The sequence below is a fragment of the Vipera berus genome, assembly GCF_964194415.1.
Source record: "Vipera berus genome assembly, chromosome: 2".
Taxonomy (NCBI): Eukaryota; Metazoa; Chordata; class Lepidosauria; order Squamata; family Viperidae; genus Vipera; species Vipera berus.
In genome coordinates, this window is record NC_138203.1 from 163545944 (window position 1) to 163560356 (window position 14413).

At 39.4% G+C, this 14413-nt stretch overlaps 1 protein-coding gene across 1 annotated transcript in view; it reads right to left on the reverse strand.

Moving 5' to 3' along the window:
• Positions 1-4182: 4182 nt before the first annotated feature.
• CCDC40 (coiled-coil domain 40 molecular ruler complex subunit) overlaps positions 4183-14413 on the reverse strand; it is a 32130-nt gene continuing 21899 nt past the window's right edge. Inside the window, exons 14-20 of the mRNA XM_081316401.1 lie at positions 13156-13369; positions 12556-12725; positions 10538-10629; positions 8923-9043; positions 7553-7741; positions 5783-5941; positions 4183-4823 (exon numbers count right to left, since the gene is read on the reverse strand). Coding sequence (XP_081172527.1) covers positions 4557-4823; positions 5783-5941; positions 7553-7741; positions 8923-9043; positions 10538-10629; positions 12556-12725; positions 13156-13369 — 1212 coding nt within the window. The 3' untranslated portion in view covers positions 4183-4556. The remainder of the gene's footprint in view (positions 4824-5782; positions 5942-7552; positions 7742-8922; positions 9044-10537; positions 10630-12555; positions 12726-13155; positions 13370-14413) is intronic.

The following is a 14413-nucleotide window of genomic DNA, read 5'->3' on the forward strand; positions in this document are numbered from 1 at the left end:
ATAAGCATGATTGTCAAGAATCACGATCAACAAAATAATTCACCAAATAAGATTATAAATTACAGTAAATTTAATCCAAATTACTAAAATTATAAAATCCATACGTAAAGTATTTTGAGTATGGCACATATTGTATTAAGTTGTAATCTAAGAAAAGCTTCAACTGAATTCTGTGTCAAATTTACTATTAAATTACAAGTTTATTCCAGACATTGACTCATACTTCCAGAACTTAGTTCATCATTCTTTCACTGAGGGAATCCCTTATAGGACTTAGCGCATACAAAGCTAATTCAATGTATTTTGAAGAAAGAGATGTACAGTATGTTTAGGAAGGTTTTACAAAAATATTGTAGGTTGAAAAGGGAATGTCAACTTTTAAGAATTCTTTCATTCTACTATGAATCATTTCCAAAACTTTTTTGAGTTTTACAATATTGTCACCAAATATGAAAGTATGATTTCACCTGGTCATTAAATTTCCAACATTTTAGAGAATGATACGTCCTTTTTAGCAATGACCAATGGAGTAATATACCGACAGTAAATATACCATGTTATTCCATAATACATGGAAGAAATTCAATGTTTTTCCATTAAAATGTTATTTGTTGCAGATCTGTAACCGCACTCAAATTCTGTAGCTATTTAACAATGTAGTCCTGCAAATTGGAATATGTTCTTAGACCAATCAAGCTTTTCATTGTGCTGTAATTTTGCATCATGTTCAAAGTATAGGGTTTAAAGACTATCCCTAAGGATGATTTTAAAATAAAAGTCTACAGTTGAAAAAGCTTGGCTGAGATAAGCCCATTCTACAATTTTCTCTAATTTAATAGGAAGCTACAACTAATATGTACAAAAAAAAACCTGATAGAAAAGTGTCTGTTTTTCGACATGAGAAATATAAAAATGTTGGGATGGTTTATATAAAAGAAATGTTTTCTTTGGTTTGTCTTTTTTTTCCTTTTTTACCATTTTTTTTAAGATATGAGAAATGTAAAAATGTGATGGCTTGTATGAGAAAAAAGACTTAAATACTTAAGTGTAACTAATTTTGAGAAAATCTTAACCAGTAAGAATGTTTTGAATATTGTGGGGGAAACAAATTTAAATAAGAATGTAAACAGGAATTATGATGAGGCAATCAAGATGATCAATGAAAAGAAGCTTTATATTGATGTGGTTATTATTTGCAGAAACACGAGAAAAATGTTTACATTTAATGGTCATTTATTTAAATAAGAGCTGTATTAATTTAAGGTTGGCAAGAGAGACTATTATTGGAAGAAGAGGAAATCAAGTAAAGCTATTATATGGACTATAGAATTATAGAAATTGTGATTGTTTTTTAAACACTAACCTAGACAGCATGATGTTTACCAAATATTAAGCTCTATGTTAAAAATCAATAAAACATATTTTTAAAAAAACCTTGATAGACTACAGGTAGTCCTGGACTTCTAAATTCAGTTGTGATCAGATTTGTGGTTGTTGAGCAAAATTGTCACTTTGCTCAAGGACCACAATCCTGGCTCTCCCACTTGTGGTTGTTGAGCAAAGAATGGAACCCCCATAGGAAGCTGTGCCTTGGAACTGCTTGGGTGTGCCTGTCAGCAGCTGCAGAACAATGCAAAGATAAGTGAACCCGGGTGTGGGTTGGAGACAAATGGCCAGGGAGCAGGTCAAGGCCTCCAGGGCCAAGATAGCTTTGGACAGGCTGGGTGAACAGCTGAGATAGGGGGAAGAGAGAGGCAGGTACAGGAAGTTTTCATCTATATTGAGATTTAATACAGTATTCCTCTACTTCCTTGGGTGTCAAGTACAACCAGCTCCAATCAGTGGTAAGGAATTTTGAAGATGGAATTGTAATAGCATCAGATTTCCTCTCTTTGGGTATAATATAGCAGGTACAGCTGTATCTGCCAAGTTCTTTGTTAACTTGAGTAAAATGGAATAAAGTCACCTTAGGGCAGAGTTCCCCAACCTTACCAGCTTTGCAGAGTGGCAGGGGAGGAGAGGGGATGGTTCTGCACGAGCAGCGGGCAAGTGTGCAGCCGCGTGTGAAGCTTCATTTGTGAGCAGCAGTTAAGCGCATGCACAGCTGCATTTGCATGAGCGGCAGTTAAGCATGTGTGTGTGCAGCTGCATTTGAGCGAGCAGCAGGCAAGTGCATGCACAGCTCCATTTGCGAGTGGCAGGCAAAAGTGTGCCCATTGTTCACACAAATGGAGCGCATCTGCACATGCTCGGCTGCTGCTCATGCAAGTGGGGATGTGCACACGCTCACCCATCGCTTCCATGGCCTGGTTCTGAACAGTTCACTGCCCAGTAGTGGGCCATGGACCAGGGTTGTGGACCCCTGCCTTAGCGTTCCATCTTTGGTTTTGTACAGAACATTAAGTTATGATCTGTTTGTTATTTTCCTTTGGATAAGTATGTATCTACTTATTGCGATTGAGGATTATGTGTAAAGATGTGATTATGGCCTGTTCAACATGTTTAAATTACATGTGAATCCAAGTGACAGTCTTAATGCAGCTTAGTTACCTTAGGCCAGGGCAAAACTATATAAAACAGGGCTTTTCAACCTTTTCACCCATTGTAACACTTTTAGGATATGGCAACAACTGAGTACCACCAGTCGCCTACCAAGGTGTCAAAAACGTGATGACAAAAAAAAAGGGAAAAAGTGATGAAGTACAGGTAGTCCTTGACTTACAACAGTTCACTTAGTGACTGTTCGAAGTTACAACGGCACTGAAAAAAGTCCCCCCCCCCCAAGCCACAGCCGAGCAAGACACCTGCCTGCCCGCCCGGCGGCGCTCTTCCTCCTGTCTGAGATTTTCATTGTTGTGAGCATTTCTGTTGAAGATTGGCAGCGGGGGTGGGGTGGGGGGTGTTTGGTTTTTATTCCCCGTCTGCTGGGTGGTTGCAGCAGGTTTTGGTCACTTCATATGACCCTGGGACACCGTAACCGTCATAAATATGAATCAGTTGCCAAGCATCTGAATGTAAATCACAAGACCCTGGAGATGCTGCAACATTCCAACTGATCGGCGCTTCTTCTGGGCTCAGCAGAAGCACCAGGATCAGCGCTGACCTCCAGCTGGAGCCTTGACAGCCCTGAAGAAGCACTGATCCTGGCGCTTCCGGTGAGCCTTGACAGCCCTGCAGCTCCAGCCATCTCTTGCTCAGGTTTGTGCGGTGCTGCCACCGGTTTAGCTCATTCCCCTCCCCCTCTACCACTTTTCTAGGATGGTCGCATACCATCTGCTATGTGCTAATGTACCACAGGTGGTACTCGTACCACTGGTTGAAAAGCCCTGCTTTAAGTAGTGCTGTCTATGCTTTGAATTTATTAAATTTAGTCCATCTCTTACAGCATCCACAACTCTTTTCAGATTTCAACAAAAGCCTGAAAACCAACAGTACATTTCAATGAATAACTAAGATATGCTGGGATTTATGTATGGTGTGAAAAAAAAATTCTAAATTGTTTCGAAGTGTGCCTGACCTTATTTTTAATGACTTGACTTCTCCTGATGTTTTAAGCAGTGCCTATGTTATCTGAGATATCAGTTTTTAGAGCAAGTTCCTAAATCTCCTTATAAATGTTTCCATCCTTCTTTAATCTAGTTTGTAAAAAATTCCTTTTACTCAGTATCCTTTGCACCTTGAAGGCTTCTTTCATGAAGCGGTTTCATGAAGCGGTTCAGCTCATTCCCCTCCCCCTCTACCACTTTTCTAGGATGGTCGCGTACCACCTGCCAGGTGCCAATGTACCACAGGTGGCACCCGTACCACTGGTTGAAAAGCCCTGATAATAAAATATAGTTTTGACCTGGGGGTGGAATTATCTTGTGAAATCTCCCAAAGTTTATCTGCAAACAGGGATACATTATCATGAACATCTAATTTACAGCTACCTCCTTCTCAGCTGATCCCTGCATTTTAAATGAAAATGGGAGAATTTTCATCATATTGAGGTTTAATATTCCCCCCATCCTCCAGTGTCATGAGGGTTGAACAACTTTGCCCAGAAAAAGGAAATCTTATCCCCTGTTGACTGCTGATTGGAATTTTTTCTTCATGTGGTGTTGAGAAAGTGAACTTTCCTTAAATGAGCTTTTATCTTGTCAACTGCTGATCAGAGGAGGTCTCTTAGCATTGTCTAGGAAGCAAGGGCTGAGGAAAGGAGGAAGATGTTGGGAGAAGAATCAAATGGAAAGCTCTGCAGTTACATTTCGCCATAATGTTCTCTCGTGGAATCTGAATGTTTTTCAGAAGCGTTCTTTATTCTATGGAAAATTTCAACATTCCTTCCAACAAATAAGAATTGAAAGTTTGCTGAATTCCTAGATTAACAGAAGTACCTGTTTTTTTATTTAGGACAGAAAAACAGTGCAATGGGAAAAGCAAAATGTGAATATAAAACTGACTCACTTCTTTTTAAGCCCACAGCTACCCTGTCCATCCCCCATCTTTCTCTTTCCTATATACCAGGAAATAACATTCTGGTTATTTTCACATTTATATTTTGAAAATGTCCAGCTCTATTTTTCTTCAGCTTGATCCTGGGCACTCAGTTCTTCCAGTTTCTGAGTTATTACTTGGGTAATTCTGCGCAATGTCTTGTGATAATGAGGATACTCCTGGTCAATCTGCTGGAGAACGACGTTAAGAGTTTGCAGTCTCTCCTCCACTTTATGATGTTCAACACGGGCCATTATCTCAGAACGACATAGTAGGCTGTACTTCCCTTCCTTCACGGCCTGCATGTGCTTCACTCGTGCCTGATTGGACACAATATCTGAAAGGTTCTTAGAAAAGCAACATTGAATTTGTTACTAGAGACAAAAGGCTGCAGGCAAGGCAGGAAGGAATAAATCCTCTCTGATGCATCTTGAAACTAAACCGAGGAGCAAAAATCTAGATAGCCTGGGCTTAATACAAGATTAAGGGACGCGGTGGCTCAGTGGGTTAGGATGCTGAGTTTGTTGATCAGAAGGTCGGCAGTTTGGCGGGTCGAATCCCGAGTGCCGCGTAGCAGAGTGAGCGCCTGTTACTCGTCCCAGCTTCTGCCAACCTAGCAGTTCGAAAGCACGTAAAAATGCAAGTAGAAAAATAGGGACCACTACGGTGGGAAGGTAACAGCGTTCTGTGCGCCTTTGGCGTCTAGTCATGCCAGCCACATGACCACGGAGACGTCCTCGGACAAGTGCTGGCTCTTCGGCTTTGAAACAGAGATGAGCACCGGCCCCTAGAGTCGGAAACGACTAGCACGCATGTGCGGGGGGGAACCTTTACCTTTACCTAATACAAGATTAAGCTTGTTTTTAAGTAGACAGGGTCCCAGAAAAAACTTGCATTGTGGGAGCTATCAGTGAAATCCAAAAATAAAATTAAACACTAATATACTTGCAGATTTGTATGCACAAGTAGATAACTATACAGCAGTTGGTTTTAATCCCTGTCTTTTCAGACACATAGCTCATCAAGGTAACTCATACCTGTGTTTCCCCGAAAATAGACCGGGTCTTATATTAATTTTTGCTCCAAAAGACACATTAGGGCTTATTTTCAGGTGTCTTATTTTTTTCATATACAACAGACATGTCAAACACAAAGCATCCTGTTATTAGGAGTCCATGTATGAATAGGTACATTTTTCCTCAGCATGGAGCAACTATTCCAAGTTGAGTATACAAGGTTACCACCATATATAATTAGTCCCAAAGAGAGATGGAACACGCACTGCACAAATGACCACTTTTGTTACCTGCCGTTTCTTTGCTTGCAATTGTTCTATATTTTCATCAAGTTCTTCTGCTTCATAATTCCTACTGGAAAGCATTGTCTCCTTCTCCATAATAGCTACCTGGAGGTTCTTCTGTGATTGGTCAAGCTGAATTATGATTTTGTTGCATTCCTCAATATTCTAGGGGAATATAAGAAGAGGGGTGGGTGGGGAAATCAACCGCTTTCTCAGGACCAGTCATTCCTGTGAGAGAAGTGCATACTATAAATTCTCAGGGCAACTTCATACATTATAATACCCTTAACAAGTGATTTCCTCCTCCCCCAACCTCCAGTGATGTTCATGATGTAAGAAAATGCATCTATATGCTCAAGAGAAGCATTTATTTTCCACTTAATATATAACTGGTCAACGGTTCTGAATCTATGTTCCCTCAGTGAGCTCATGGTATACTTCTTAATAGTGGTTCAGTAGTGCCTGTGTTTCAGTACTACTCTGTATTGAAGCTGGGCAGAAATATATCAATTAAATGAGGACTGGAAAATCTATGTCAGTGTTTGGCATCATGACATTAAAAACACTCTACAGAAATCTGAGTAATTCTTGCTTCCTTGTTTGCGCTAGGTATTGGGGTTGACAGCCCCTCCCCCCATTGGAAGCAATGCCCTGCCTCTGGAGATATTCCAAAGACAGGCTCCCCCAACACTGTCTAGAGGAATTTGAGAGAACAAAATACAGCAAGGTATAATAAAGGCAGCACAAAGTTATGGCATAACCAAATCATTCTCCATAAAACAAAATTCTAATCTGCATTTAGCGCCTTAATTTCCAGACTGCTATATTTTTCCTGAATCTCCAATCTCAATTCCTGGAAATTTTCTGTTCCTCTGACCTGGAGTTAGCCTGTGAAAAGATGCACTGTATCTCCCATGAGAGAATGAGTACAGAACAAAGGCAAAAACCAGTTTCCCCTCCTGTTTTTTTTAAAAAATCATGTGCGAGAGGAAAACCTTCTCACTCCTGATTTATCACTCATAGTTTATAACTTTTCTAAATATTCTAAATATAGCAATGTCTTCAGAGTATGTTGGTGAAAAAGTGCAAGACGGTGAGTGCAAATTCTTGAGGCAAGAAGGGCCTTTTTTCTATGTGTGTCATACACATGCAAAATGGGCGCGGCTTGCACTGCAATATTGTATCTGCCATCTTGCAAATCTTGCTTCACTCTTACAGATGCTGCTGGTCTTTGCTTTCTGTCTAGAATTGATAAATTAAATCCAGTTGGCTGACCAAGTTTAAATATTCCTTTCATAGATGACAGTATAGATGGGCTTTTTTTCCTTTCGCCTCATCTGACAAGAATGAATCTATGCATTCAAGTTACTCAAGCTGCTGCTGTGATCCTGAAAAAATGGACTGTTCCTGCTCACCAAATACACTTTTGATTTTAAAAGATTCCTTGTTACTGTTTTGACTTACAGCAGTATAAGCTGACATTTATAGTTTTACTGAATCTTGTATTTAAGCAGGAGCAAAAATATTATGTCCAGGATAGCATAATCAGTCCCACTAGAGACACAGTGGGCCGTGAGCTCTGTTAATTTCCATATTAGAAAGCTGAAAGTAGAGCATTAATATACAAGAGAGAGCAGCAGAGTTACCAGCTCAGCTCTCCAGACTATTTCAGCAAGTATTCTACAAATAACAAGTTGGTCAGATACTGTGTGTGTGTGTGTTTGTGTGTGTGTGTAATTCCCTAATGATCTGTAATAACAATTTTTACTTGCTGACCTTCTGGGTCTCTTTGATCTTTTTTTTAAGCTCCAACTTCTTGTAGTGGAAGTCACCTTTTGTCAGGACTTGCTTATTCATTTTGCTCTGGCCCTCAGCACGAACCACAATTGTTTCTCGGCGGGAAACTGCTGCCTCCATATTTCTCATTAACTTCTCCTGCTGCTTCATCAGCTGTTGGTACCTTACCTATATTCAGAAAGGAAGCAAGCCAACTGAATATACTTGGACATCACCCATGAATCAGATGCTATATTTCTACATCCTTGTAGCCATGGATACATAATTATCTATAGCCCAAAGCTTTGCATAACATGGTTCACAAACTCTAAAACTAGGGTACCACCACACTGATCAGCAGAATCTACAAATCTTTGGGGCTGTTAGTGAATTCAACATACCTCAAATATCTGAAGCATCTTACTGATGACTGCAAAGCATCATAAAATAGGGCCTAATAAATTACCTCCCTGAAATGTTAATCCACATTTCTGATAGATAGCAGACATGCTGAGTTTCTCAGCAGTTCTTAATGCCTTTCCTATCGCAAAATTAGCTATTGTCTGGATCCAATATATCTTTTCTGAAATATTAAATCAAAATCAGAATTATAGTCACTGAATATATCTGAAAATTAATTTACATTTTATATCCTAGTTCAGCTTCACAGCAGGTGGCAGCATCTAGCCAATTTTACAAAGGTGAGCAGAGAGTAGCTTGAAGTTCAACAATAACAACAACAACAACAACAAAATAACAGACTCTCAACCACTAAAGTTTTGCAAGCAGAATCTGGGCAGTTACCCTTTAAAGATTCTCTGCATTTAGCAAGATTTGGACTGCATGGTGTGCAAAGGTTACTGGAATGTAGCAATCTCTATCATGTAACACTCTGTACTAAAAATGTCTGGGCTTATAAACTAAGCAGGATTGGGTCTGGTGTGGACGGGAGATTTCCAGAAAATCAGAGTTGTAGACTAGATTGGAATGTTGAAAAACCATTCAGAAAAAAGCTAATGGCAGACATTTCTGCCATGCTGTCAATAGGTTTACATGGTCCATGAAGTGACTAAAAGCTGAGTCAAGAGAGGCACTATCCTTTATCATACCCAAAGTACCGTTAGGCTTGTTACAAATCTTGGAACTAAATCTGCCAAAAATATCCCCCAGGCCCACTTGTTTATTCTATACAATCTTTTCTCCAATATATGGGTACATCAAGAAAGGAGAAACAGCAGATTGGGTAAACGTATTATTTGGGTTAAACGTATTCATGATGCAAAACCTTAGACTACTTTGATTGAAATCAGTGGTGCTTCTGCCAATCTGGGTAGCCAGCAAACTTGCCTACCCAGCACTTCCTGTCTCACCTGCATCCTGTGAATCTCTGACTTCATGGCTCTGATCTCACTCTGCTCGGCTTCTGAGTCCACTGCAGCACGCATCTCTTTGGCTATTTGTATCTTCTTCTCCCATTGCATCATCTGGCATCTGAAATACCAGAGGGGAGAAAAACAAGGAAGAAGCTAGCAGAACCCTAGCAGACAATAGTATATGGAAACAGCAGGTGTGCAATTGTCGTAATTGGCATCACTATCAAATTGCACCTCAAGACACTCGTGCAAATCATATTCTATCAAAAGAAAAGGAGAACACAGTCATGACTACTGTTAGCTTTTAGGTACAAAGAATGCCAGGAATCTGTTTCTTCCCAACATTATGTCATGAAAATATATTCCACCTGTAGATTCCACACAAAAACTAAAAAAGCAATAACAATTATGGCATTAAAATGTAATCTAGAATGGCATTTGGCTTGCGGAAAATTCAGAAGTACAGAGCATAACAGTGAGAAGGAGACATGTTTATTGCAAGGACCTTGAATGACTGCTTTACAGGGCAGGAAAGAGGGACCCTGAACAATGGGAAAGCAAGAGTCTTTACAGAAGTTGAAGGCTACAGGGCAGGAAATTGTAGATATCTGATCTGCTGGCAACCTCTGGAGAAGCAAAGCAGGTTCCTGACCATGCACCTGCGTTGATTCCTATTGTTACACAAAGTGGCCCTTTCAGGAGAGCAGCAAAGCTGGGGAAACCCATTATTAAGGAGATGGAATGCTATGATAATCAGGCTGACCAAGGATGGAAGTTGGGCTTTTCTTACCTTGTTAAAAGGTAAAGGTAAAGGTTCCCCCGCACATGCGTGCTAGTCGTTTCCGACTCTAGGGGCCGGTGCTCATCTCCGTTTCATAGCCGAAGAGCCAGCGCTTGTCCGAGGACGTCTCCGTGGTCATGTGGCCAGCATGACTAGATGCCAAAGGCACACGGAACGCTGTTACCTTCCCACCGTAGTGGTCCCTATTTTTCTACTTGCATTTTTACGTGCTTTCGAACTGCTAGGTGGGCAGAAGCTGGGATAAGTAACAGGCGCTCACTCTGCTATGCGGCACTCGGGATTCGACCCGCCAAACTGCCGACCTTCCGATCGACAAGTTCAGCGTCCTAACCCACTGAGTCACTGCGTCCCTTTTCTTACCTTGTTACTGTATTGCAATTCCCTATTAGGGCTGCCCTTAGGCTGTACTGTGAGTGGGTGAGCAAAGCGTATACCCTTGGTGTTGTTTCATGGGGCTTTGTCTGGAGGTAGGATTATTAGACAAAGAGAGGAGTTGGATTGGACTCTGATCATGTCCAAAAGACAGAAAGGAAAAGGGTTTTATTTCCTCCATTTTATTTTCTCCATTTATTTTCTCCACTACACACCTGCATCGGGATAATTCATGAATTACCTTCAATTATTCTAGTTGCAGCTTGCTTATCTCTCAAGCTGCAACACAAGAAGGGGATCTTATTTACATTCACTGTGTCTACTATGCTCTGACATGTTGATGACCCAACCTAGAAAATGGACTCTCAAAAAAGTCATGAATATTTTCCACCTGCACTATTTAAGCGTTCAGATACAATATGATAAATCAGAACTCACTCTGCCTCTACTAGACTGTTCAGGAGCCTCTCTTTTTCCTCATGGAGTCGGTCCAGTTTCTCTTGCATCTCAATTGATTCTCTCTCTGATATCTAGAGCCAGGAATATGTGCATTGTATCTTTTATTTACTTCTAATAAACAAATGATCCAGAAGAAGGATAATTATCAGACTGGCCTAGCAACGGACTATAAGAAAAGCCCTGTTACATCTGCCAAAGGCCTACCTGGTTCAAGTCTCTGTATTGCACAAAGGCCAATTAAATGCTTCCAAGATGCTTACAAACAGGATGGGATTGCAATAATCTTCTTTCAGTATTTCTTTTTGTTCTATGGTTGAAATGGTGCTGCTTTTGGTGTAGGGGGCAAGATACAGCCAATTCAACTTACAGATAGCTCTGTCTCTAAATTTGCCCAATTCTCTTTTAGAAAACATTGAAATTGGTAGCCATTACTACACCTAATAGTGCAAAGAAGCATTTTTATTGGTCTTAAATCTTGCATATAATTTCATTGCATGATGAAAATAGTAGCACAATAAGACAAGGAGAAAAAGTTTGTCTCTCTCACCATATTTCCATCTTTTGCAGTTTTATCTTCTAGTACTTTTTCTTTTTACCCTTTTCCTTGAAAGTGAGTCAGTTCAGTCCCGTAACTATTCAATTGCCTTTATTTTTTTCAATTTTACAAAATCTAGGTGCAGTGACAAACAGTGTGCACAGAATTTAATGTTATAGATTTATATGTGGGCATTATATGTTGGTAATCTTATTTTAATCCCTTTTTAAATAATTCTCTAGTAGAGAATTATCTCATTAGTATTTTTTCATAGTGGCTTCATTGACTTCTTTACATATATTCACATATCAGAGCTTGTGTTCTTGGAAGTCTATTCTTAACATGTCTTATCTAGCCTATCAAACTAATTAATTCAGTATCTTTGTGAAGTTTGGCTATTTTGTTTCAATATGCTTCTCCTTATAATTATTTCCAAAGAGCTGATTATTTGATGTCATCAGAAAACCAGTCAAGGTTATTGAGAAATAAGTTAATTACAGGTAGTCCTTGACTTACAGCAGTTCATTTAATAGCCATTCAAAGTTATAATAGCACTGAAAAAAGTTATTTATGAACTTTTTTCACACTTATATCCATTGCAGCAGCCCCATAGTCTGGGCTTGGCAACTGATTCAAATTTATGACAGTTGCAGCGTCCAACCTTTTGTGACCTTCTGACAAGAAAAGTCAATGGGGAAGGCAGATTCACTTAACAACCATGTCACTAACTTAACAATTGAAGTGATTTGCTTAACAACTGTGGCAAAAAGATTGTAAAATGGGGCAAAATTCACCTAACAACTGTCTCACTTAGCAATAGAAATGGTGAGCTCAATCTTGGTTATAAGTCAAGGACTATCTGTATTTTTTTTCCTGAGGATCTCCTTCCTGCCTCCTTCTCTAGAAACTGAATGATCTAGACCCGTGGAGGCGAACCTATGGCATGAGTGCCACAGGTGGCACGCAGAGACCTCTCTGTGGGCACACGTGCTGTTGCCCCAGTCCTAGGCCTTCAGCTGGGTTTTATAAAAACTTTTCGCTTTTAGGCCTCTGCCGCCGTGTGCAAAAAAAAAAAAGGTTCAATCAATCATTTTCAACTTCTTGCGGGGGAAAAAAAAGATCTCGCAAAGTTGGAATTGACTCAACTTTTTAGTCACACCCAGTCTGCTGTTACCACTGCAGCCACACCCACCCAACGGGCCACGCCCACCCGGTACATGACGATACATAAGTGGGTTTTGGGTTGCAGTTTGGGCACTTGATCTCTAAAAGGTTCGCCATCACTGATCTAGACCAACTATTTATATTATGCAGTCTTTTACTGTGAAATATTGTCATTTCTTCTCTGTTCACAAAGGGATGCAAGCTAGTTATAAAAATCTCCTTTTTTGTAGTTTTAGCAGTACTGAAAAACATAGTCAAACCCTGATTTTGTGAGAAATAAATCTAGGCCAAGGAATACCTTGAGGGAGCGCACAAATTCATTTTCCATGATGGTGTTTCCTTGCTGTAACTCATTAGAATTCTCACTATTCTTATTGATCAATAAATGCAGCTTCACCAGATCATTAGACATATTCTTCATGTGTCGCTCAATGTCCTTCAGTTCATTTTTCTCCTGCTGAATATCATCTGAAAGGACAGGATAAAATTCTTTAAGATGTAAAATGGTCCAAATAACACGAGAGGTGGAAGGGTTGGAATAAAATGTGTAATATATGGGGAAGTTGATACTATCAGCAGGAATGGAGGGGGGAAATCGAGTCTACACACTCAAAATCTGCATACTGTATAAAAATAAATGTGCTTTTTAAAATCCCAGATTAAGAATCAGACAAATATTGAACCGAATATATGTAAAAATGAAATGGCATTAAAATACAGGTAATCTTCGAGTTACGAGCGGAATGGAGCCTGCCCATTTCACTTGTAACTCGAAAACTCGTAGAGTGAATCTCATACCTTAAACGAGATCACTCCCTTGCTTAACATCCAGGTGGCAGCGGCCTGGAAAAGGCCTCTGATGCCCTGATCCAGTGTTGCACTTACATGTTGCACTTACTCTCAACACGTAGTTTCTTTTGCTCCTTGATTGTGATCTCTTTCTTTAGCATATCTAAGGAAACCAGCTGCTCTTCTCGTTCTTGAGTAAGCTTCACTAACTCCCTCTGTTGCTTCATCCAGTGTCTTTGGAGCTTCACTACCTCCAATTCCATTTCATCTATTTGTTTGGTGAGTTTTTTTATTTCAATTTCCAAAGGCCCCAATTCTTGTCCCTTGAATCAGAAGTATATAATGACTTGGATTTAGTTACTTGCATTCGATACAGTTTGAAAAACATTTTCACCTAGTCAGGTAACAAAATGTCTGCAAACAAACAAAAAAGCTCAGAGAACACCAAGGACTCCACAGTTCAACCCTGAGCTACATGCATTCTTTTCCATTAATACCTAAAGTCCACCCATGAACATCTTTTTTTAAATTTAATATAAAATACTTTGTCCTGGTTTAGGGAATCCTTCCTAAAAAGAGAAAGTTATCCCATGTGCACTGGATAATAATATAGATTATTAAAGCATGGAAATACATGTTGAGAGGCAGTTTAAATTGTTATTGATAATCCACAATTAAATTAACGCACAGAGATTGGTAGATTAATAATTTAAATCCTAACCAAGACTTAAAAATTATTAAGGTCAAGTCTGAGAATAAAGGTAGTTCCTAAAAGAATGGTGAGGTGTTGTTGGGTTTTTTTGGACAATCGGGGCATTCAATCTGATAAATTCAAAATTTTCAAACATTGAGGGAGTCCTATATAATGATATTGCTCCAAAAGTTACAATCACAATTGGTACATACAGTGGATTTCTTTTTACTACAAAGAGGTCATTTGCTGTTGTTCGTTACAGGCTGAAATTTCACTTTCATGCAATTAGTTGGCAAAGCTTGTTATAGAGCCACTAAAATAAAGCTTTGAGTTTCTTTAATACTCCTGATCTCAACCAATTCTATGTGGGGTTTTTATTGGATTTTCTTCCACAATCCTTCAAGCATTGATTATGTATTGGCATATTCTTCCAATTAACAAATTGGTTAGATTATTTCTTTTTTTATATAATCAGCCTTCACCCTTGTTGTTTTCAAATGCTTTCCTTGATCGACTTCCTTCAATATGGGTTCTTCACTTTTCTTAATGTAATCATTCAAACCATGCTTTTCTTCCTCCAGTTTTTTCACCTGTAGGAGTCATCTCTCTCCTTTAGCTTTTGGCAAATACAGACAATCAGTATCATTTTTCAGATGTAGAGCATTGGTTTTCT